Source organism: Uranotaenia lowii, chromosome 3, assembly GCF_029784155.1.
Source record: "Uranotaenia lowii strain MFRU-FL chromosome 3, ASM2978415v1, whole genome shotgun sequence".
NCBI lineage: Eukaryota > Metazoa > Arthropoda > Insecta > Diptera > Culicidae > Uranotaenia > Uranotaenia lowii.
Genome location: NC_073693.1, coordinates 39248247 through 39274235, shown reverse-complemented (window position 1 = coordinate 39274235; position 25989 = coordinate 39248247). Strand labels below are relative to the sequence as shown.

The 25989-nt window shown below is 34.4% G+C and overlaps 1 protein-coding gene across 14 annotated transcripts in view; it reads right to left on the bottom strand.

The window, feature by feature from the left end:
• LOC129754131 (collagen alpha-1(XVIII) chain) overlaps positions 1 to 25989 on the bottom strand; it is an 875414-nt gene that overhangs the window by 270841 nt on the left and 578584 nt on the right. For 9 of the 14 annotated variants that reach the window (XM_055750000.1, XM_055749999.1, XM_055750002.1 and 6 more), the window contains exon 7: positions 19564 to 19653. The exons of the other annotated variants lie outside the window; for them this stretch is intronic. In XM_055750000.1, the coding sequence (XP_055605975.1) occupies positions 19564 to 19653 (90 nt within the window). The remainder of the gene's footprint in view (positions 1 to 19563; positions 19654 to 25989) is intronic. 14 annotated transcript variants of the gene reach the window in all.

The window sequence follows — 25989 nt, the reverse complement described above, 5'->3', positions numbered from 1 at the left end:
CGCTTTACGGCATTTTTAATTTTTCCAATTTTGTCCAAAACCTCAAAAGAGTAAATAATGTGAATAAGTCGGTATCGAAACATTACTGTTTCGAGAAAACGTGTTCAAAGTTTGACAGCTCCAGAAGCTCCCAGCAAAAATATTATTTTTTTTTTAAAAAAAAAAACGAACACACACATATAGGATCTCAGTGAAACATCATGTTTCTTTGAAGAGATCTAATTTACTTAACTCTAAGGCGTACAATCTTTCAAGGATATAATTGGCTAGCATCTTACAAATGCTAAAACCACCAGACCACTGAAAGTGTACTATGTGTGCCGTGATCGGGATTCGATCTCATGGACTCTGGCTTAGAAGACTGGAACGCTGTCCTCTAGGCCACGGCCGGCGTTTTCTTAGTTTTACGAAGTCCAAATATCATTCAGATAACTTTGTACTATCAAAATATAGGTCTTCACATTTACTTCTCGATCCAGATAATAACTCTATTTATTTACATTTGACGCATTCGCCCTTTTCAAAATTCACTAACGAAAAGAGTAAAACCGTATGAAATTGAAGCGTCAAGGACAAAAATAGATGAAAATTTGTGTTGAAAAACATGCGAAAAGAAATTTGCCTTGTCTCCCGATAGGACTTGAACCCACATCTTGTGGCTCTCGGGGGTCCATTCAACTATAGTTTTGATGACTGAACGTTTGAATCAAAACCCATTTCTGGATCACAGTTTAAAAATAAATAAAAATTATTTCAACGGATTTCAACTTTCGCAGTCTTCAAATGAGGTTCTTTTCAAACAAATTTTCATCAATTTATGGAAAAGCCTCTGAAAAATTTGTTTTTCGTTTAAAACTATTAAAACATAATCCATTGTTAAAGAGATATAAACAATGTTCTAATGAAAAAAATCATGTTTAAAAAAGTGATGAAAACTCGAGCGGTTGTATTATTTTCATTTCAAAACACTTGACTTTATTTCGAAATAAAGTTTATCATGTCAAGGATGCGAATGATACTTGCAGAAAAATATCTCTGGATTCATTCTTTGCTGGCATGATCCTTAAATTACTTGAAACATACCTTTGGAAAAAATTGCGGTGGATCTCAAGCTGAAAACATTTGGTGGCACACATTATGTTTAATATTTATTTGCTTGGATAAAAAAAAAACTACAGTGTTGTTATACAGAAAATTTATCCTGTTCAAGTATTCCAATGAAACAATTCTTCCCCCAATGAACGGATGAAATCTTTAATTTCCCCTCATTACTTTATTTACGTACGCTCAACAGTGGTTTAAATCCCCAAAAAGCTGAACAAAAGTACAATTTTCAAGTCAGCGATAAAAAATTTCACTTTTCAGGATTCAAATCTTCAACATTTAAGGAACGTTTTGATGTAATTAGATATTTTCTAGGACTTTTAATACAATCCATGGAACAAACTTGAAAGGCAACATAAACAGAAAAATAAAAAAAAATGGATTTTTTATTCTTAACTCCAAACAATTAAAAAGGCATCATAATTTCTAGAAATTCATAAATATATATACCGAAGTGATATATTGAAATCTTTATTACAGTTTTGAGATTCAAAATACCTTCTTATCATAAACGAATAAAGTTTCACTTGATTGTGAACCCAAAATTTGATGATATTTATAATTTTATTTGCTCTATTTTATTTTCGGAAGCAAAATTATAGCTTGCGCTGCCGATAGCCGTGGTAAATTATATACCAATGGATAGGTTTAAGCCTAAAAAAACATACTTCAAAATCAGTTGCTAGTTTTTGTTTTATTTTGAATATGATAGCTTTGAGTGGATTGAGAGTATATCAAGCACTGAGTTCTTCGATATATATGTAAATTCACAAGAAAACATCAGTTTGAATGCATGCATGCATGATTAAAAATTGATGAAATTTTCAGTGAAGCTACTTACTAGTGTAATGTTTACATGTGTAAATTTTTAAGACGTTCTGTTTTTGAGATATCGTCCAAACAGAAGGTAATTGAATAAACTTTTTGCGTAGAATAGCAAAAAAAATCAGGAAAGTCCCAGTAGGAGACTCAAAAACAGCTAGAAATCAACTTTTGATAAATTGTTTAAGGAGTCCTAGAGGATCTAGCAGTGAGCTAATTCATTCTCATTTTGACTATTCATGAAGTGAAGATGATTTATTCCATGAAAGTAGATAATATTAGAGGTGTTATCAAGCGCAAATAAAAAATTTCAATTGGGGAAGTAACTGAATATAAAACAGGCCTGACTTCTATTTTGCAAGATAAATAAGCTGCTCACCGGAAAAATAATCAAAATATAGTGGTCAAATCGTGCGTAAAATATTGGAACCGATAGCGATAAGATATTTTGATTTGATAAATTAGGTAAAGTACAGCAAAACGAACTCTTAAGAACTTTGACAAGGATTTCCTGATAAACAAGGACAAAAATTAATAAATTTGATGTTGGGCTCTTGAGGTAGCTTACCAACTGTGGAAGCGGCAAATCATGCAGACAGTGTTACATAACAATTGACACAATGAATGGTTAGATATACAAAGATGGAGGTAATCAAATGCGACCATTTTCCCTGAATAACTCATCCATGGATCCTACAAAGTTAATACTCTGTGTTAATTAGATCTGGAATGGTGGAATCACTCGAAAATAGTGGTGAAGTCAAATATACTGTTTTTGTTCTAAAGATGCCCAATCTGATAAAATTGCAATAACTTCAATCAAATTAGAAATTTTGAGTTGTTTTTAAAAGTGAAGCTTCATGAAAGAGAAACGTAATTATAAAAAGCCTTGATTTGGAAAAATGTGGCGCACGTGACGCCCTATAATTAGAGTCAATAAACTTCTTCGTAGGACGATATCTCAAAAACCACTTAACAGAATTAAAAATGTGCACATTGGAACATTATATGACTGGGTAACTCTACTGAAAATTTCATCAATTTTCGTTAATAAATTTAAAAGTTATTCACCAAACACAGTGTTGAATTTTTTTCGAATATATAATTGAAATATATTCAATTTTCGAGTATCCCTGTAAGCCCCAGCCAAAAAAAAAAATATAACCAGTTCCCGTCTGTCAATTTGACACTCCTCGACTAAAATCACTATATCTATCTTCTTTCTCTACCAAATTGTACAAAATTTATAGTTTGTTAGCGGATCAAGTTTAAGTGATTTTATCCCTCCAAACAATGAGATTGTTGATGGAAAGCTACAAAATATACCTTCAACAGAAATCAGTCAAAGGTTATCGATCAGTTTAAAGTCATTGAACGCAATGTAAAAGATGGAATCAAATTGAAAAAAAAAAACGGGAAAAACTCTTTGCTTTGATTTGTTTTTTGCTGTTGTTTATTCTATTGATGATTATCTATTGATCTGTTTGATGAAATGCGTAAACTGCATATTGATGTACATTTTTGGAGTGGTACTTGTCTGTTGAAATTATACCTGTTACTCTCTGGAGCCACTTTCAAGTAGATTACTTTTTACGATATTCCTTATCTAGAACTCGTGGTGATATTGAGAATTCAAAAACAGAGTGTGGGGATGGCTTAAATTTTTCATGTTAGCAGTTAAAACTGTATAAAAGAATTTTTCTATACTTTCCGTAAACAATTTTCTCACTTGATGTGTCACCGAATCGAGTTTCGTTTTATTTTTTCCCCTCTTCAACACAATCACTCACGTACATCGTGCAGCTATAACGTCGGATTTTTTTTCTCTTCGTATCGAGAAGATACCTAAAGGTTCTTCTCTGGTCGCAAGAAGCCTTCAGGCTTCAACCATCTAAACAAAGAGGACCCGAACCAGAAACAAAACCAACCAACAGCCAGTCAACAACAAAGTGCACGAACATTCCATACATACATAATGGAACCGGAACGATCCATTCGGGGCACATTCCGTGAAGGAATAAAAATGAAAACAATCTCGCAAAATCATAAATTTGTTATTCCCTTTCCTTTGTATATTCTTTTTTTTTTGTCTGTATTTGTTGCTTCTTGTGTGTTGTTTCTTAGGATGCTGGCTACTAGCAGCTGCAGCAAATCGTCGTCGTCGTCGTCGTCCAACTCTGAGTCCATGTCGTATGCTAGCTCTGCTTAGCTAAGAAAGGGGTGGGTGGTTGAAGAAGAAGTTGACTTTTACCGGTGTATGAATGTGTCACATCATCATCGTTCCGGCAACAACCTTTTTTAACCGAGCAAACTGTTTGTAATGGAGAAAACTGGGGTGAAAAAAACATCCCTCCTATGCTCGAAAAATAAACAAAATCCTCCCACCAACACTCTGCTTGCACTGCTCACGTCCTTGGTTCTTCGTTCGGCAGGTTTGGCGGAAATTCATCACGTCGCTATTTGTTGTAGGGTAATGCTTCCTTATTCGAAAGCTTGTTTCATTGTAAAGCTTCAAGAAAACTTTGAAGGATTATTCAGAAAACATCTCTGGAAAAGTCAAATAAGAATTCACGCTCATGAATATGTAGAATTCTGTTACCCTACTTTATTTGTTTTTTTCCTTTCCACTTTTTCTAGACTGGTATGGGCAGTAAAAATCGTCACGATGTTGGAAACAACTCTAAAGCCACATTCTCTCGTCACAGCTCCTTCCAATAGCTTGTTATGAATGGAACGAGCTCATGTTGGAAAATTGACGAAAAGTGTTACCGAACTGCCATGGCACGAATTGGGCGGAAATGTCAAAATACCTAGTCACAGTATGACAAATTATCAGTCAAATAGGTGGCACCGGATGTGCGGCTAGGAAGCAAGCGAGAACGAACTACCTACAGGAATATGCGCTAAGAAATTTAATAATGGAATTATGTTTCTTTAATTTTGGTCAAACATCTTGTGTTGGAAATTCTGAAACCTCGGAACCGAGTTTTTGATGCTTGTTCAAATTATGCAACGAAAACCAAATATTTTCTTTTGAATCTTAAATACGAATTAAAATTTTCGGAGGGTCCCAAATCGGAAATAAAGTTTTGTGACTCTCCGAAAGTTTGATTTCGTATTAAAGTTTCAGAAGAAATTTTTTTTCTTCGTTGTATAACTCGGTTCCGAGGTTTGAGAACTCAAATTTATTTGATAGAAATCATTAGACCATTCTAAACACTCAAACAAAATATTAAGCACTTTATTGAATTTTTTACCCAAATCGCACCTACTGGACCAGTTGAATGTATTGTGTCCTTTACTGTTGTTTGAATAGAATCACAATAATTAAAACAACATTAAAGAACACAAACAATAAAACTGCTATAAAGGCACAAAGTTCATAAATCCGGAGAATTCTTATAATAGGAAAAAAATCGCAAATAAAAGACTAAAAATGATAAAAATAACAAACAAATATTTAAATGGTCTCAAATGACAAAAAATATTACTAGAACAATAATTATGAAGTAAGGTTGCCAGAATTTTTTCAACGCACATCTGGACCGGACAAATTCGACATATTTCATTCAAACGCCTGGAAAAATCCGGGGAAAACGAAATTGTCGACCAAAAATCCGGGCAAATTTGGCAATACCCAGAAATTATTCAACAAATATCACGAAAAAAAAACTCGATTTTTTTTATACACTCATCAGCAGATTTCAAATTGTATTAGGTTTCCATAAAACCTTCATGTTTATATTCGTAAGACTTGCTCAAAAATGTTTTTTTTTCGGACGCATAAATGAATAAAAATATTACAACATAATTTGTTTGGTTTTGTATGATTTGACAAATAAAGTGAATAAGTTCAGGCAACATTCGGGTTTTTTTTCAATGAAATCTGGGAAACCGTGCCAGACCGGATTTTTCCCAATGTGTGCAGAAATTGAATTAAACACATGGAACTAAAAATTAAAAAAAAAAATACTTTAAATTGAGGGAAAAAAAATCTAGTGAACAATGCCGATCTCAACATTGAAATTTTACTATGTCAGCTAAATTTCAGCTGATTAAAAGATTCATTCAAAGTTACAATAGTTTTTAGTTTCCTGTATCAGACACCGTAGTTGGAAATTTAAGGAAAACTGTAAAATTAGTGACTTTTGTCTTGAAAACCATTGATTTTTTACAGAAAATCAGATAATATCTATGCTAAATAAATCTGTGCTAAATAATGATTTATTCAGCAAAAATACCAAAAACAATGAAAAATTACAAAAATTAAATTTTTGTGACCTTTAATCACATTCAGTACCACGAAAAACACACAATGAGAGATTTGCGGAGTACGTCATGGCTTATTTCAACATAAAATGGATCAAAAAGGGCCATTCCATGTTCTTGAGTGCTTCTTTATTATTTCTTTTAATTTTATTTGTTAAATGAATTAAAAGTTTTAGAGTATTTATGTGCAGAGTAACGAAAAACGTAAAGCAGTTGGTTCTCAAAATGTTGAAATTTTATGATTTGGTACTCAAATTGGTCACCCTATAGGTCTCTTCAAAATAAATATATCCCTGCCGATTATAAATGAATGTGATTGAATAGGGAATCATTTTTTTAATATCCAAATCCATTATTCTCATGAAATTATGGTTATTAAATAACAGTTTTAGTTTTTAAATATGAACTCTAAATCTCTCTGAAATCATACCAAACAAATAAATTTCATTACGACTTCAGCAAAACGAGTGATGTTTGTTGAAAAAACCCATTTTAAGGAACTATTAGTAGCTTCTAGCAAGACGAAAATAAAATTGAAAATATGACTGAGAGCAATCTTTTTTAACTTTTGTCAACTCAAAAGCAAATATGCACTTTGCACCTTATTATTCAGGATCAATTAAAATTATGTTCAAATTTTTGAATATTTTTAAATTGAAAATCAACTTTTAAGATTTTCCATCACTTTGTTAAAAAGTGTACGTTGTAAATTTCTAATTTATTACTTTAAAACTTGAATAACTCTTTCCTATTTTCGAATAAATATGCTTTCACGATTGAATCCACATTTTCGAATTTATGTCCAAAGATCGTTTATTGATTTTAATTTCAGTGTACAAATTCAAATATTTTTATGGCCATTTTTAGTGTCTCTTTTCTATTTTATGGAGTGTTATTTTTACTCCAACATTGAGCTCGAAATTGAAAAATGAAAAATCTCAATTTTCTAAACGTTTGTCAAAGGCCATTATCGCAGTGTTTCAACTACCAACTCCGATTGAACAGTTTATATTTTGGATTGGATTTTAAGCGCTGAGCAATAAAATTCAATTACATTTGAGAATTATTTTCTTTTAATTCCATGAAACTTATCGAGTTTCCTTTAATCCATAATGCGGAGGAAGACATCCAAAATCGTTAATATCAACGTTTGTTTGTTGATTTATCGCCCCAATTGGTTAAAAATAATGCCCATTTTAGTAAGTTTATCTTAAAATTATGAAATTTTTTAGACGTCTTGAAAGTTAGAACTAATGAATGATGGTGAAAACGAGGGGGTAGAATTTATAAGAAGCATTCATCATCATCATCATTTAGTATGTGATGATAATGCTTCTAATAAATTTCACCTGCTCATTTTCACTATCAATAATTTCTTCGTATTTCCTATCCGTCTATAAAATTTATAATCTTAAGATGATCTAACTAAAAAACATCCTTTTTCACCGATAAGGCCGCAAACAAAAATAACTTTTAATAAAGTTAATATCAACAATTTTCAAAACGAATTATGTCGAAATTGATTGATTTAATTGTTTTTTGACAATAGTTCAGGATGGTTAAAGCATTCCATTCTCTTACTTATAAAATAAATTGAACTGTGGACACAAGAATAAGATACTTAAAGTTTTGCTCAAAATATTTCTATTCTGAAAGTTTATGAAATTCTCTGAAATGAATGTACTCATTATAAAAATACTAAAACTCGTTACTCTCTGGAGTCACTCTTGGCTAGAACGCAGCTATTATGTACCAAATAGCTTATAAAGGATGAGATGTTGCCATCTTAGATTAACGATGAAAAGTATACTAAGTAGGTTAGTTTTGTGCTCTAAATGAGATATCTGGTCTTTCATGTAAATCGAATAAATTATACAATGTTTGAAAGTTATATATGGCTGATCAAAATAAGTTGAAATTGTTCTCAGTTTTTCTTTATTTCGTACAATTTCTGTATCTATCGAGGTACTTTAGCTTAAATTAATTTCTTAGTGACGAATTTAAGCGTTATCTACCGATAAAAATGAAATTCTTAAAAAACCATTGGATTTTTTTTAACAAATCTTCTTAAAAATGAAATAGGGGGAAGTGTTACTAAATAATTAAAAATAAAAGGGTTTTGGACCATTTTGTTAAAAAAAACGTATATCGAATTTTTAAATTCATCCGTACAGAAACTCTAAACAAAAATGTTGATGGGTTTTCTTTCTTGTTGAAGATATAAAATCAACAAATTAGAGCTTTCAGAAAAAAAATAAATGATATGCTATTGCGATAAGAGACGTGTTTCGAATGCCCATTACGGTGTCTGTTTTGGATTAAAAAAAAAAATATCGGCATCTCTGAAAATTTGCCACATCATACAGGAGACTCTCCCCTATCCAACGCATTCATTCGCCCGTAGGGCCTAGAAAAAGTTTTTGTTCAAAATTCGCGGGGCAAAATTTTTAATCTTTCGATAATAACTTATCCTCAGGATTTAAATTTTTTCTATTTTTGCTTAGATGTTTTGATGGAAGGTTCAGCAGTTGACCGAAGGAGCTCAACTTGTACGCTTGCGTTGGGCGATTCCTTTACGTTCATCATGGACAACAAAACTATGCGCATTTAACCGCCCGGGCTTAGAGATCTGCTTTTTGGACTACTTTTATAATAAAATCGTTTTCTCAAAAATTGTAAGAGGTTTCAACTTAAAAACTGCTCTATGTTAAATCTGTGATCATGTCACATTTTGATTATTGCGCTTCAAAATTGTTTCACGCATCTGACACACAAACTAATCGAGTGCAAAGATTACAAAATAAAATTATGCGAGTAGTGATTTGATGCAATCGATACACTCTCAGTGTTTTAATAATTAATTAATGCTCGATATTCTTCAATGGTTGTCAGTGAAATAAAGAATTTCATATATCAGTTTAATTTTTATAAATATTAAAAAATGGAATGTAACCATATCATTTAATGGATGGCCTGCAATACGGAATGGACATTAACAGATACAACACTAAAAGAGCACAAAACTTCAGACTGCTGAATATTAAAAAGAGATGAGCAATCGCTCATCTTCCAATCCAACGGATTGGAAATATTCAACAATCTATCGACAAGCATAAAAATAGTGTGACCATAAACACTTTCAAGAAAATGGCAATACAATAAATCAAGAAGACTGTTTGAAAATATGACCAATCCTGACAAGGATCATACGATGAAAGTTATGAAATCTGACGTACAATCAAATGTTAAATTGTACGATGAAGGACCTACGCGGGAGTAAGATGAAAATAATCGTACAGAAAAAGAAAATTCAAAGTAAAATAAAATTATCCTAAGGAAAAAAATTCCCTTCCACTTCAAAAGAAGCATATGGGGTGGAGAAAGGACCCAAATGGGCCTAAGGGACTATCATAAAAACGAGGATTGTTTATAATTGCCCATGTTTTTCATAGAGCTTGTTTTTAGGCATTGTTTGATTATCTAAACTTATTTTTAATGTTTAACATACCAATAACCACCAAGGTTCTGCAAATAAAACCGTAATTCATAACTTTATCAGTTTCTAAAATCTGAGAACATGAGATTGAAGGACAAGATTTTTTGTTCGTTTGTGAATTCAAAAACTCCCCATGAATAAATAAGGGTAAATTTTGGAAGACCACAAATAGTTTTTAGACGAAGTGATTACATTCCTCTAGAAATATTGACTACACTAGAAAATTTTACGTTACAAGAATCATAACAGTCTCATTACTACCCCATATTCACCTGGGTATTTATGAACAGATACAAGAACAAAAAAGAATGACCTTTGTTCATAATAACCTCACTTGACCCAACTTGTCTTCTGGATTAGCTTAGTATTAAAAAGATTTTCTTTAGAATTCAGTAAAGAATTGAGAAAGCCAATAATTGAGGAAAAGCAAATGAAATATTTGAACGTTATTATTATTGTTTGTTATGCAATTCAGTGCTAAAAAGTTAACTTTTAGATACTGAAAACATTATCCAAAAGTTATACTTTCTGATGAGTACTGTTTTTTTTTTGCCTGCAAAAGTACAGTTCACGAACTACTTCATAAGAAATTTTCCGTCATTTGGCATGGTCGTTAATATGTAATTATTTGTGAAGATGCACTTCTTGTAGGTCAATTATTGGATTTCCAAAGGGATTTTCCGAATCTATAGGGGAGAGTGGGGATACTTGATCCCCTTTTCTTATTTTCACCATATCTTTTTGGAAAAATTTAGCAACTCGCCGTCTTTGACATTTTCTGACAGCTTGTAACTTCAAGTTTCTATGCTCCAAAAATTAGAACGATACTTGAACCCGTTGAAGAGCTAGAAGCATTTTCGTGGGAGTAAAAAAAATGCGATTTTTCTGAAGTTAGGGGAGACTTGATCCCCTATTGAAGGAGACTTGATCTTTTATTCAGGAAGCCCTAATCCTTGTATAAAAATCAAACAAAACCCCAAGATAGAATGTTAATTGACTATTTCGGTCATGTTTGTTCTCATTTCACAATTTATAGCAGACATAAGAAGAAAATTCTATAACTTTGTCTCAACGCTAACAACATTGCATACTTAAAGGCGCAATTTTTTATAATTTAGAAAAAAATAATTATTTTTGCTCTTTTCTTTAGACAATTATTTGATAAATATTAGTTTTTGGATAAATATTAGTAATTTCGTAATCAGCAATCATAACGATCAATTCAGAACAAGAATATGCCGTTTGGAAGGGGGATCAATTGTACCCAATTCTAGGGGATCGATTGTACCCATAATCAACATTTTAGAAAACTTTTTCTGAAAAAAGTTGAGAGTTTTCCATTGCTTTGAAAATATGGCATTATGAAGTTCATTTTACGCTCGAACGATTGATACATTGGAACAAATATTTTTTTCATAATTTTCCCATGTAAGGAACATTTTAAAGTGATGAAAAAAGATCTTCAAGTTACATTTTGTGAAATTTTTCAAACAAAGTTCAATTTTTCAAACAATTATTTTGTTAAACAAATTTAAACTGCAAGCATTGTTATTTTGCTCATTTTGGCACATTTTTCTAGAACATTTGATCTTTGTAAGACATTCCAGTCTCGAGATATAGCTAAGGAATCAAGTATCCCCAGGGATCAAGTATCCTCATTCTCCCCTATATATAAAAAGCAATTTCTGTATGTTTGTTTGTTTGTTTGTCCTCTATAGACTCAGTCGTCTTAAGAGCTAGAGGTCTAAAATTTGGCATGGATGCTCATTGGGACCAGCAAGGATGAAAAATGTTTTTAGATTTTCGGATGACCCCTTCTGAAGGGGGTCGTCCATACAAGACAAATAATGTTTTCGCGATATTGGCGTTATTTTTTGTCGGATCGTGTTGAAAATTTGCACATGAGTGTTTTGAAAGACGAAAAATCGATTTCAGATGTCAAATTTTGTGTACGGAATCGTCCAAAGGGGTCGTCTATATTAACTGTTCGCTGTTTTTGCGATATTGACGTTATTATACATAGTTTTCAGATGAAAATTGGTACACGATCGTTTTGAGTGACGTGCAATCGATTTGAGGTATTAAATTCAGTGTAAGGGGCCGGCGAAAGGGGTCGTCCATATTTAATTTTCAGTATTTTAGTGATATTGACGTTTTTATACATCGAATTGGGATGAAAATTTACACGTAGAAGTTATTAGGGACAAACAACTGATTTCACTTATCCAAACTAAAATCAGGGGTCGGCCAAAGGGGTCGTCCATATTAACTACTCACTGTTGATGCGATAATGTCGTTATTATACATCGGATTCAGATGAAAATTGGTATACGAGAGTTTTGAGAGACGAGCAATGGATTTCAGGTATTAAATTCAGTGTACAGGGTTGGCAAAGGGAGTCGTCCATATTAACCTTTCAATATTTTTGCTATATCGTTGATATTATACATCGGATTGGGATGAAAATTTGCACACGGTAGTTTTCAGGGACAGGCAATCGATTTCAGATGTCAAATATATTGCCAGGGGTCGACGAAAGGGGTCGTCCATATAGATTAATTGTTCATTGTTTTTAGCAATATTGACGTTATTATGCAATGGATTGCTTTGAAAATTGGCACACGGGAGTTTTGAGGGAAGGGTAATCGATTTCAGATATCAAATATTGTATAAGAGGGGTTTAGCTTTTTGGCAATAATTGCGTTGTTATGCAACGATTGAGTCGAAATTTATACACGGGTTTTTTTGGAACGGTCAATTGATTCCTGATTTCAAATTTAGTAGCAGACGACAGACATAATGATCGTCCAATATTTTTGCAATTATTACTTAACAATGAATTCAAAAGTGCATCTGGAAAATGCTTGGCAATTGACTTTCATGCAAACTGTTCATGACATATTCCAAGTTGAAAGCGAAACGGAGTTCGTATGGGATCAGCTAGTTTGCTTATAAACTTGGCAAGCCCGATGGATTAATTTTCATGTTTACTGATAAAAAAACATATGTCTATCAAAAAAAAAAGTTCAACTTTTTCATAACTCATTCAGAAGAGGTTTAGCTTTGTTATGCAGAAAAAAAGAATTTGATTTCAGTGAAAAAGAAAATGTTAATCGTTCAACACATATTTTTATTTTGAGTCAGTTTCTTGGGGTCAAACTATGAAAAATAACTGTTCCGGTTAATGACAAAGCTATTATATATTTTTTAATGTTTTTATTTATAAACATCCATGTATCAGGAAAACCAATCTTATAAATTTCTGCAAACACATACTTATCTAAGCTATAACTTTAAGAACTTTAAGAATTGGTCCAAAAACTAAGATGAAAAGTAGACAAATAATATTTAAAAAAACAAAGAGACAAATTTTCTGAAACTATATGCCAAGTTACAAATTACAGATTACAATAAAATTAAGATATGTACGTTTTCGAATCTGTAAAAACTTTGTTTAAAAACTAATATTGCCATACTGAATTCGAATCATTTGTCAGATTCAGTAAATTTCTAGTTGGCAGTGGAGATATTGGGTTTAAATTTTAAAAATTACTAAGTGTTGAGTGAAATGTATCATTAATAACTTATAAGCCAACAACCCTCTATAAAAATTATTTTTATTTACATAGTATTCCGTCTTACGACATAACTTGACGAACATAATTCCTAAAATTCACTCGGTTCATAGCAACCGTTCTCCAATTTCTCGGGCACCCCACGTTCGCCAGATCACGCTCCACTTGGTCTAACCACCTCGCTCGTTGCGCCCCCGCTCGTCTTGTTCCTACCGGATTCGTAGCGAACACCTGTTTTGCAGGGCAGTCGTCCGGCATTCTCGCAACATGTCCCGCCCAGAGTATCCGGCCAGCTTTCACCACCTTCTGGATACTGGGTTCGCCGTAGAGGCGCGCGAGCTCGTGGTTCATCCTTCGCCTCCACACTCCGTTCTCCTGTACGCCGCCAAAGATGGTTCTTAACACTCGTCGCTCGAATAATCCGAGTGTACGCAGGTCCTCCTCGAGCAATATCCAAGTCTCGTGCCCGTAGAGAACAACCGGTCTAATGAGCGTCATATGCAGGTTACACTTCGTGCGAGGGCTAAGTCTTCTCGACCGCAGTTGCTTGTGGAGTCCATAGTAGGCACGACTTCCGCTGATAATTCGCCTCCGGATCTCACGGCTGGTGTCATTGTCTGCGGTCACCAGTGAGCCGAGATAGACAAAGTCTTCGACTATCTCCAGCTCGTCGCCGTCGATCGTGACCTTGTTATTACTGGACAAGCGGGTTCGGTCGGTCTCGGATCCGCAGGCCAGCATGTACTTCGTCTTGGACGTATTAATCATTAACCCAATCCTTCCTGCTTCGCGTTTCAGTTTGCGGTAGATCTCCTCCACCGCCGCAGATGATCTGCCGACTATATCAATGTCATCGGCAAAGCAGATAAGTTGACTGGATCTGTTGAAAATCGTGCCCCGCATTTCGTCCACCGCTCGTCGAATAACACCTTCTAGGGCCACGTTGAACATCATGCAGGATAGACCATCACCTTGTCGAAGCCCCCTGCGCGATTCGAATGAACTCGACAATTCACCCGAAATCCGCACACAGCACTGCGTTCCATCCATCGTCGCCTTGATCAGTCTGACCAGCTTCCCGGAAAAGCCGTTCTCGTCCATGATTTTCCATAGCTCGTTATGGTCGATCGTGTCGTATGCGGCTTTGAAGTCGATGAATAGATGGTGCGTAGGGACTTGGTGTTCACGGCATTTTTGGAGGATTTGCCGTAATGTGAATATCTGGTCCGTCGTAGACCGTCCCTCCATGAAGCCGGCCTGATGACTTCCCACGAATCTGTTTGCTTGTGGCGTTAGGCGGCGGAGTAGGATTCGGGACAACACTTTGTAGGCGGCATTGAGGACAGTGATCGCTCGGTAGTTCTCACAGTCCAATTTGTCGCCCTTCTTGTAGATGGGGCATATTACCCCCTCCTTCCACTCCTCCGGTAGCTGTTCTATGTCCCAGATCCGGATTATCAACCGGTGTAGGCAATCGGCCAACCTGTCCGGGCCCATTTTGATGAGTTCAGCTGCGATGCCATCCTTCCCAGCCGACTTGTTTCTATTCAGCTGGCGAATGGCTTCCTTAACTTCACTCATCGTTGGGAGTGGCTCGTCTTCGTCGTTGGCTACGCCGGCGATGTACCTTCCCCCACCGTCTTGATCTCCTGCATGTGCGCCGTTCAGGTGTTCATCGAAGTGCTGCTTCCACCTTTTCATCACCTCACGATTTTCCGTCAGGATACCCCCGTCCTTATGCCGGCACATTTCGGCTTGCGGCACGAAGCCTTTGCGGGATGCGTTGAGTTTCTGATAGAACTTTCGTGTTTCTTGGGAACGATGCAGCTGCTCCAGCTCCTCGAGCTCCTCCTCCTCCAGGCGGCGCTTTTTCTCCTGGAAAAGTCGGACTCGCTGCCTCTTCCGCTGTCGGTGATTTTCCACATTTCGACGGGTGCCTCTTTGCACTACTGCCGCCCGCGCGGCATTTTCTTCGTCCATCACCCTCCTACACTCCTCGTCGAACCAGTCGTTCCGTCGAGATCGCTCCACATAACCGATGACGTTCTCCGCAGCACTGTTGATGGCTGTTTTGATGGTATCCCAACAGTCCTCGAGAGGGGCTTCGTCAAGCTCGCCCTCTGCCGGCAGCGCTGCTTCGACCGATTGCGCGTAGTTTGCCGCGACCTCAGGTTGCTTCAGTCGCGCGATATTTAACCGAGGCGGGCGCCGGTTTCGCGTGTTGTTCACTACGGAGAGTTTTGGGCGCATCTTCACCATCACCAGATAATGGTCCGACTCGATGTTGGCGCCCCGACAGGATCTGACGTCGATGTTGTCCGAGAAGTGCCGGCTGTCGATCAAAACGTGGTCGATCTGTGATTGAGTTTGGTACGGTGATCTCCTGGTGTACTTGTGTGGGAGGCGGTGCTGAAAAAAGGTACTACGTACGGCCATTCGTTTGGAGGCGGCGAAATCAATAAGTCTGAGGCCGTTTTCGTTGGTCAGCTGGTGCGCACTGAACCTTCCAATTGTCGGTTTGAATTCTTCCCCGATGACGATCTTGATATCATGTTTTGGGCAACGGTCGTATTCACGCTCCAGCTGCGCGTAGAATTCGTCTTTGTCGTCACCGGTACTTCCGAGGTGAGGGCTGTGCACGTTGATGATGCTGATGTTGAAGAACCGGCCCTTGATTCTCAACCGGCACATTCGTGAGTTGATCGGCCACCACCCGATCACGCGCTTTTGCATCTTTCCCATCACTATAAAAGCTGTTCCAAGCTCGTGTGTGTTGCCGCAGCTCTGGTAGATGGCACGACCATCTGGATACGTTCGTACCGTGGAGCCCTTCCAGCATACCTCCTGCAGCGCTACGATGTCGAATTTGCGGCTCTTCAATTCGTTGGAGAGCACGTGGGTACTGCCCACAAAATTTAGAGATCGACAGTTCCATGTTCCAAGTTTCCAATCGCTAGTCCCTTTTCGTCGCGTGGGTCTTTGCCGATTTCCATCCGAAATTTGTTGTTCGTTGTTCGTTGTTTATGTTTTTTGTAGTCACAGGCTCGCAGGGCCCGCAGCTAACCCCACTATCTCGCAGGAGGACCGTCGTGATGTTGCTGTTTTGGGTCCCGAACACCACCAGGACGTTGTTGCACTCCGCACGCCGCCCCTAACATGGAGAACAGACGCGTACAAAGCCCCCTGACTCAGTCTGCATGCGACCAAAGCATCCACCGGGGTTGGGTTTCCGATCTCCGCTAAGGTTACTCGCACCCCAGCTAGCACCACGGGGAGGTAGAGAATCGGAGTTGCAGACAAGAGGTGATATGACCACTACCCGAAGGTTGGGTGTATGGGGTCTCGAGTTGCACATTATCTACTTCGCTAGCCACCTCTATAAAAAAAACAAAAAAAAAGATTTCGAATCTCTTTATTACCCTCCATTTGATAGAGGATTAAAATATTACCTGGCTAGTCTAGTTTCAAAGAAACAATGTTGAGAAACAATGAAGTTTCAACTACTCAAGGTCTTCGATAAAGTTTATCATTGATTCGAAACCTTCGATTTGAGTATCTTAGAAATGTTCTAAAATGTTCCGATAAAACTTCTCAAGTTAACACTTGAATCTCAAAAACTAGAGCTGACTAATAAAAAAATCAAACTACGTATTTGTCGACCTTAAATTAGTCAAAATCAGCTCTCAACACTCCGGCCAACGGATAATCGTTAATTTTGCTGCCATGAGCTATCGAACAGAAATATGTAAAAATAATTTATTTTTTTGCAATATTTTTTTTTGTTGCCATGGGTTTTTTAACTTCAAATTCAAGTATTTATTCTTAAATTTTTCTTTAAAAACACAAATATGATATTGAGGTAAGTATCATGCAATGTTGAATCATTTGACCATTTTCAAAGAATTTACATAGTGTTTTCTACTGACGTAAACACACCCTAATAAAAAAAACTCTTAAACATTCTTTACAGTGTCGATAGAAATTTAAATGACTATTTTGAGTGAATTTTCCTTGGAATTTTCTAAATTTTATTTCAGTTCTTGTCACGAATCAGGTTAGAAATCAGTTTATTCGAAATTTTCAAAGAAATCTTAACATATATTCAAGCTTAAAAAAGTGTGTTAAGAAATTTTTTAGAATATTTTCGGGTAAATTATAACCAGTAATTGAAAGCTTATTTTGAAAGCACAACTTAAAAGAAATTAATTGGACCCCGTGTTGGTTTTTTTAAACAAACAAATGTTAAGAAACATTCTAAATTTCTCATCTTATTCTTCGAGGCTGTGTTGAACTCTAGGTTCCGCGAAACTTAGTGAGTTTTTTTTATTAGGAGATAATTGAAGAGAGACCAGAGTAGTTAATAAATTTCGAAATTTATGATATTCTCTTACACATGTTTTGAACTGCTTAAATTCCGACTTGATTATGATTCTGAATTTTGAATTTTTTGTTAAATCCCTGATCTTGGAACCAAATCTGAACTTCGCTTTTCTTTTTTTAACTTTCCTGGTTTTGGGACTAAATGTGGCCGGTTCTGTGGCCAACATGAAAACTGAAACACTTTTAGAGTTTTGCTCTGGAAAACAATATAAATTCTCTTCTTTTTTTGAAGGAACGTTTTAAGTTATAATATTATACCTACTTAAAAACACTGTTATCGCCTAGGCTATAATAATTAATACTTTCGATAAAATACACTCCAAAACTTTGAAAGTATAAAAAAGTCTTCAGGAAGATTTCATACTAATATATATTCGGTTCTTTAACTTCTTTGAAAATCCTTGTTCAACTGAAATATTTATTTCTTGCGCTATCATTGAAAGTGTAAATTGAATACACCAAGACCTTTGACGCATTTCGTATTACTTTTTTTCCATATATTGTGGTTGGTTTTGATAGAAACTGAATTTTTCATTCAGATTTGAACTGACAATGCAAGCTCAACGCAAAGCCGAATCAAAATATCTTGCTCTTTATTTGTTTGTACTAACTAGTATGAGAATTGTTAAGTATAGTTGATTTTTCAAATGCATAATGTTTAGACAATCTTCGTATCCGGGAAGCCAACATTTATCTTTTTACACATCCAATATTACACATCACGTCCAAGCTTCGCAGAACATCCACGGAAAGGTCCATCAACAGCACAAAAATGACACGCACATAAACCTATACCCTCATAGATATGTACAGTAAATCCACCTTGCCATAACAGCCCCCTTTAGGCGTTCCGCGACAGTGAATGATGGATGATAAGGCGTATTTCTAGCCTGACAAGGAAGTCAGGACGGGGTCCACGGTAGCAGCCAGTCACGGAAAAGGATATGTCGTTATTCAATTAACGTTCTGACTTCTAACATTCCTTGGGCTAGGAAGATATCATCGTTGGAGGACCGACATTCGTGTTGAAGCTTCTTTGGTAAAACGATAATTTGGAAATGTCAGATAATTTATAAATGACAGTTTGAAATTCAAAATGACCTTTATAAAACTATAGTTATCAAGAGAATTATTTTTTATATAAACAAGATAAGTTGATATTGAGAATTAGTTCATTCGGTTAAGCAGTAGTTCATAAGTCGAATGTGTGGTTTCAAATCCCGTCAGACTCGAAAATTTTCTTGAACTTGAAAAAAAATCTTTTTTTTTATTATTTTGGTCTGTGTTAAAGTGAGAAGTTTTGTAAATTTGGTAAACTTTTTAAACATCGAAAAAAAAACGGTAATCATTTTTTTGGGAAATGCTTCTTAATCCCAAAAACTTCCAACCATCATTTTTATCTCCTCATTTCCCCAACAGCAGCATCAGTAGGTATCTTCATACAGTTTATACATTTTGGTTCCTTTTTTTGTTCGTGTATGTGTCAGTAGATAATTGAAATTAAACTTTTATCAAAACTCATCCGCCCGGCTTCCTTCAGGATGTTTTCGCTCGCTCGGGCTAAATGAATGGTTGAAGGAACCAAACAACAGAGATTAAAATGTCAACAAAAGATTGTGGTTTCACACATACACATACGTACATGTACATGAACAGAAAAAGAATACAAAAAAATGGTGTGTGCAATTGTGAAGCGTGCTGCGTAACAAAGAGAAGATTGTCGAGGAACATAAACACACAAACAAAATATCTCTTCAGTTTTTTGTGACTTTTTTTCTTTTGACAAATTTCATTTATTCGTGTTTTTGTGTTGATGCTATATAGAAATGCATTTGAGTATTGTTTTTTTATGTTCTGGGCATATTGTTTCTCGGCTTTTTTTTCCTTCGGTTTTTCACCAAACTCTAACATACTTACCAGAATGTTGTCGGAGAAAATATCGCTCCGGTCATCGTCTGCCAGGAGTTCATCTTCGTCGTAAATCGGACTGCTCGAGTCGTCTAGCTCCTGATGTTGTTTTTTTTTTCGTATAATTGGGTTGTTTTTTGTTTGTTTATAGTTGGGGTTTTTGGTGTGCATTTTCGTACCGGGTTTGTTGTGGTTTTGGTGTTGTGGTGTGTACAATTAGCGGTGGTGCATTGCAACATATAAAAAGAATGAAAAATAAAACGAAATAAAATCAAATCATAAACTACAGGGTTGATACTTAACTTATACTCTTTGGGACAATTGTTAGCTTAAAACAAATTATTGATGCCAATCCAGAGGAGCCAAATAAATTGAGGTATATCTTATCCTTGTGTTAGTACTTAAATATAATTAAATGAATCGAACATATAGAAAGAACATTTTCATTCTAGGTGAAGTGAATTTTCCCTAAAAGAAATTCCAATTACCAAACGTCATCTTTAATTCATAGATGCCATCCCCTCGATATTTATTTCTTCCTGCAATCTATAAATATTCTCCATCCGTCCTCTTCCTAGTGCCATCCAATTGTTAAACTGATGGAGGAGAATTCTATTTGGCACCAGTAAAAGTAGCCCACTTTTAGCCAACCAGCAGCATGCATGCAGGCGACATCCAGATCAGATCAGGAAGTAGAAGAGGGACGACATAATCGATGCCGATCGGAAATGAACCCTTCCTTCATTTTATTTTATTGGATTTCGGGTCCGCCGACACAAAAGCGTGTGTGGGCGGGCCGCTTTTGCCGGGACTTTAACTTGACCTGGTAGAGATGAAACTGCTTCTTTTATAATAAAAGTAGAATATGGTGATAGAATCTAGGCTTTGTGTTGCGAATTTTCGATTAAAAACTAATCAATACAAATGAAGTCAGTCTGTTTGAATTATAAAACGGAGAAATGCTTCAATGCTCTTTATTTAAATAAAAAAAAATTAAAAAAATAATAATCAACTGTTTTAAGTTATCCTAGATTCACGTATAATGAGTGTATTAAAAAAAATCAACCTTTGTTTTGTGAGTACATTTTAACTCCAGAAAATAATGACGAGACTTGTCAACGAAAAGTTTCTGGCTGGAATCCTGCCAGGTACCCGCTTAGGAGTTCGTTTTGCTGTCCATTATGATTTTTTCAGAATTTCTCCCCACTAGCGGTTTAAATATTTTGCGCACGATTTGACCACCGTATTTTGTTTATTTCAGCGGTAGGCAGCTTTTCTACCTTCTAGAAATGAAGTCAACCCTGTTTATTAGTCAACTACATGAGCCAGTCTAATAACTTTACCTTTCCTATCACTTCACCCATCGAAAGTTTTGGATTGCGCCTGATAAAACCCTTCACATTCCTTAACATTATGCAATCAATGATATCCGCTTTATTCAAATTTTAACTTACTGTTAGATCTTCTAGAACTCCTTGAACAATTAACTTCATTAATTTTGGTCAAATAGTTGATTTCCAGCTATCTTTGGATCTCCCACTGGGACTTTTCTGAACTTTTTTCGACACTGCCCAAAAAAATTTGTCAATTAATGTCTGTATTTAACGCTATCTCAAAAATCACTTGACGAATTGTCACGACATTTTGCACACGTACACATAGTATTACTAATTAGCTTACTGAAAATTTTATCAAATTCCATCCATGCATTCAAAAATTATTCACAGAGCAAAGTGTAGCAATTTTTTTCGAATACACTCCTTATTTATGAAAATTTGCTAAATATTGAACAGGTGACGAGCTTAAATTTTTAACGGTCGCCATTTATGAACTAGAGTCGCTTCATTTAGCAGGCACGTGCCAGCGCTTACAAATTTGAAAGCTTTATTTTGATGAAAAAAAAATCGCATTTTCCGCGAATATGTTCCATCACTTCTGCCATAAAACTAGAGCTTTTTGGCAAAATTTTAGGAAAAAAAATGAAATGGGAAAAACCAGGTTATATGAAAGCACACATTTGCCGGTCCCGAAGTTGTTTGATTTGCTATGGATGATCTGATCTTGAATAGAATAAATTTTTCAAGTTATTTATATTATTATCCCAGCCAATCTTATTTCGTATTTTTGTATAAACCGCTATATCTTGATGGATGAAGCCAAATGAAACCTTTTTTATGCTTTTTAATTATGGTTTTTTTGCAATTTCAAGAAAATTAAAAAGATTTCTGATATTACAGATGGGAATTTTGTACACTTAAATTTTTGATAGTTACTGAAAATTTAAATCTATTTTAAAACTTTGTTGAAGAGCAAAACGTTTAAGCTTTAGCTCAAATGATAAACAAGATTTATTTTGGATTGAAATGAGTTCACAATTCCCGTAACGGGCAAAAATAACAAATTTATTCAAGGTTCCGGGAGAATTGATCATTACGTTAAAGCCTTTATTTTCCAAACCTTTGTAATAATTTATACTTTTACCAAAAAAAGTGCTCTATTTCAAAAGGTATACCGTAAAAAAGCATATAAAAAACTAATTTTTAATTTAAAATTCAGAGAAAAAATTAGCTCTCACGCTTCTTGCATATCGGAAAAGTGTTAATGAATTACCCTTGTTCTCTTCGTGAACATGTGTAGCTTTAGTTCCTTCATTTTAAAATAGCATAATTAAATACTTATTATCCCGTCTAAGCGCTTAAAACTCTTAATAACCGCAATAGTTAAAATACTCACACAATCCTCTTAAGTTGCTGGAATTTCCTGTGTTTCAATGCTCTTACTTGAATTTAGAAGTCTAGAGAAGAATTAGCTGTTTTGTAGCTGCATTTGGATGGATTTGAAAAAAGAAATTATTTCCATTGGTTTTAAAATTTAAATAGTAATTTATAATTTAATTTACGTTATTCTTTCAAATTTTATAACTAACTTTTGATGATGATATACTAAGAGTGAGAGAAATTGTTGCATAAGAAACATTACTTCGATTCAGAATCTAATTCATTATTTTGAAATCTCTTCAGGAAAACAAAATTTCGATTTTGATACTCTATAAGAAGTTCTTATTTTTATTTCACTTTTTATATGTGTGTAGGTAAGATTATTTTTCCAAGTCTCAAATCAAAGATTTATTTGAATGTTTTGATTATGATTCTGAATATATGGTTTTCCCACGAATATGAAAAAAAAACTTAAATTACACAAAAATTCGTAATAGTGAACTTTCATACATTTAAAAATGTATTTTAAAACAATATGAACATTTGCTGTATATTAAAGTTGCCAGATTGCCCGGTTTTATCTGGGTTTGCCGAATATTAAATAAAAAATTTGGGAATAGTTCGGCCCGGCCGGTTGCCCCGATTTCATTGAAAAATAACCAGATTTTGTAAAGTTTTATTGAAAACAAAATTGTGTTGTAAAATTGTTTACTTATGACTCCAGAACGAAATTTTTTATATAAGTTTTATAAAAATAATCATGAAAGGTTTTATGAAAGGCTAGAATACGTTTGAAAATCTGTCGATGAGTTTTGATGAAACAATTTTTTTTTCAAGTTTTTTTCTTGATTTTTGTTGAATAATCTCTAGGTTTTGATAAAATTCATCCGGATTTTGCCCGGATTTTGGGTCGCCAGACTTCTATCAGGTTTTTTAATGAAATTGCCCGGATTTGTCCAGCTGGTATACGTGCTGAAAAAATTCGGACAACCTTTCTGTTTAAGATGTTTGAAAACTGTGAATAATATTATGAGTTTTTTTTCATAATTTTATATGTGTTTTTGTCGAACATGCTCCGCATTACCTTTTCTAATTAAAACATATTAGTAGAAATATTTCCAAACCAGAAAAACTTATGTTGTGTGCGAGTGGACAACGAAACTTTTATTAGTTTTCAAAAGCCAAGCTCGTTCGATTTGAGCTGATTTTCAGTATGTTAAATTCTAATTTTTGAATAATTTTATTTTGTGATATTCAGAAATTTGAATGTATCTTCTCAAATCGTCCAGTAAGTTTCGCAATATAAAACACAGTTAAAAAATGGGGTTTTTGGATGCAATCTGTACAACAAGATTATTTAAAGTAATCGCAAACAAATTTTAACCCTTGATATTAAAAATATTTTTTGGTTCTTTTTAATCATTTTTAACATGAACGATATACAAAACCAAAGGATGTCAAATTGAGAAAAAAATGATTTCGCTATTTCAATGTCAAACATATCTGTTGTTATTTCTTTACTTTTGGAAACAAAAACATAATAGGATTTTGTAAACATAAAATAGTAGCAAACATGTTTAAAAGAAAGATGAGAAAGTGAGACTGCCAGTGGAAGTCCTACGCTTCTGAAGTGCCTACTAATAAAATTGTTCGCTCATATGGAAAATTTACTGAAAGCGATGCATTGTATGTCAAAAAATGTTTAAACTATTTCAGTCGTACAACCTTTTTCATTTTTTTTTCAAATTTGTTATCTTCCTGAAATGAAGAATTTGAAACTTCAAAAATTCATAACAATTTGCTTGTGTAAATTTAGGCGCAGGTGGACACATTTGTGAAAAAAAAATTCCAAATAATGTTGCCTTTACATTTTATTACATGGCCCAAATTTCTAAAGTGTACAGAAGATTAATAACCAGATAATTCAAATTCGACACTGTGAATAACTCAAAAATAGTTATTTGGTGAAATTCGGCCCAGGATTTGCTAGTTACGGCTGTTTGAGTTTGGAGGACCGACTTTTTTTCTTCAATATGTGAAAATTACCAAAAAGGACCATTCAGCATTCAATTGGCTAATTTTTGATTACAGACCATCTGAAACCATTTTTGTTAACTTTGTTATATATTTAACTTTAAATATCTCAGTTTAAAGCCGTCTTTTGAAAATGGTTTGTAAAATTTGTAAGGGGTATACGGTTTTATGTTTTTGAAGGTAAACGACAATTGTATATAGCATTGATTTTCTTATATAAATTTTTCTGGTGAATGTATGAATGATTGGATTTTTCGTTTTTTATTTAATTTTTTTGAATCCTAGCGCAAGATTTGTTAAAGTTCCAAAAATACCTACTACGATATATTGGAATCCAATGAGTATTTTTTTCAGACTGGTTGAATGTCATAGATTTTCACCAGTATTAACTGTTGAGCTGCTTGTTAATTTTATTTTTGCTATTTCGAATTGTTAATAGTCGTAAAACAGCTACTGTAAGTCTTTTCAGTATTTTGGGCTGCTCTTTGAATTTGTTCTTATTCTTAATCTTTAGCATATTTATGCTATTTCACTTTGCCTCTTACATTTGAAGTGTGATCGTAACTTCAAATTGCATAAAACTGAATGAGCAGTTAAATCCGATTCATTGCTGTTTTCTCCAATCTACAGAAAGCATTTCCATATTTTCCTTGAACGTTTCCAGGCTAACATATTTTGGCTTTTTCTTTATAAATCAAGCAAAACTGGAGCACCAGAAAAAGCCATGCAAGTCTGTAACAAAATTCAAGTATTTTCTGATAGAAAAAAAATGTTAAAAGATACATAGAAGCAACGACTTCAAATTTTAACATTTCATCGAAGCACACTAGCAGCGTTTATTGATATCATTGTGTTTACAAAGTCATATCGGATGCCTTATTTTACTCATTTGAAAAGCTAAAGCAGTGCTATTTTCATTTGCGTTTACAAGGATTTCAAGATTGGATTGCAAAATAAGAATTGAGGTTCTGAATCACATTACAGATTCTCTTTCAAGAATTTTTTTTAAATCATCAATAACAATAAAACGAAAGAAGAGATTGCGTGTTATAACTTTTGCGTTCTCTATGAGCTTTTAGAGACAAAATGGAATAAAAAGTATTTATAAAACCTGTTGCAATTTCAAGGAATTGGTGTTTAACGATCGGTATTTAAATTCAACTCCAGAATCAAAGTTCTTCATTAACCATTTTTACAAAAGTAAAAAAAAATCACAGATCTTCGGAGCAAAGAATTTGGAAATTGATTTTGACTGGTTTAGGGTTACTGAAAGCAAATTTGTATTTTTTTCCATTAGTTTTTTTTTCGGTATAGCTTTTGAAAATACAAAGTAAAAATTCATTGACAAAATTTGTGCCAAAGTGCAAAGGTGTAAAATATCAAAAAGATTAAGAGAAAAAGATTTTAACTTAACGATCAATTTTCTTGAAGATTGTGATTATTTTCCATGACTTCTGGGAAAGAAAAAAAATGCCGTAAGAATGTTTCTCCATTTTGTAAAATACGGGAGTTAAGAAGACATTTGGAACCATAATCTAACTTGAATATTTTTTAATGCACAAGTGAAAATGCTTTTCAGTTTTTAACAAATTTGTGAAATAGATCAAAACTTTCCGTATGAAATATTCCACTAAATCTTTTTTTTATGATGTTAGCAATAGTTATACATAATGTTATCTTTCAA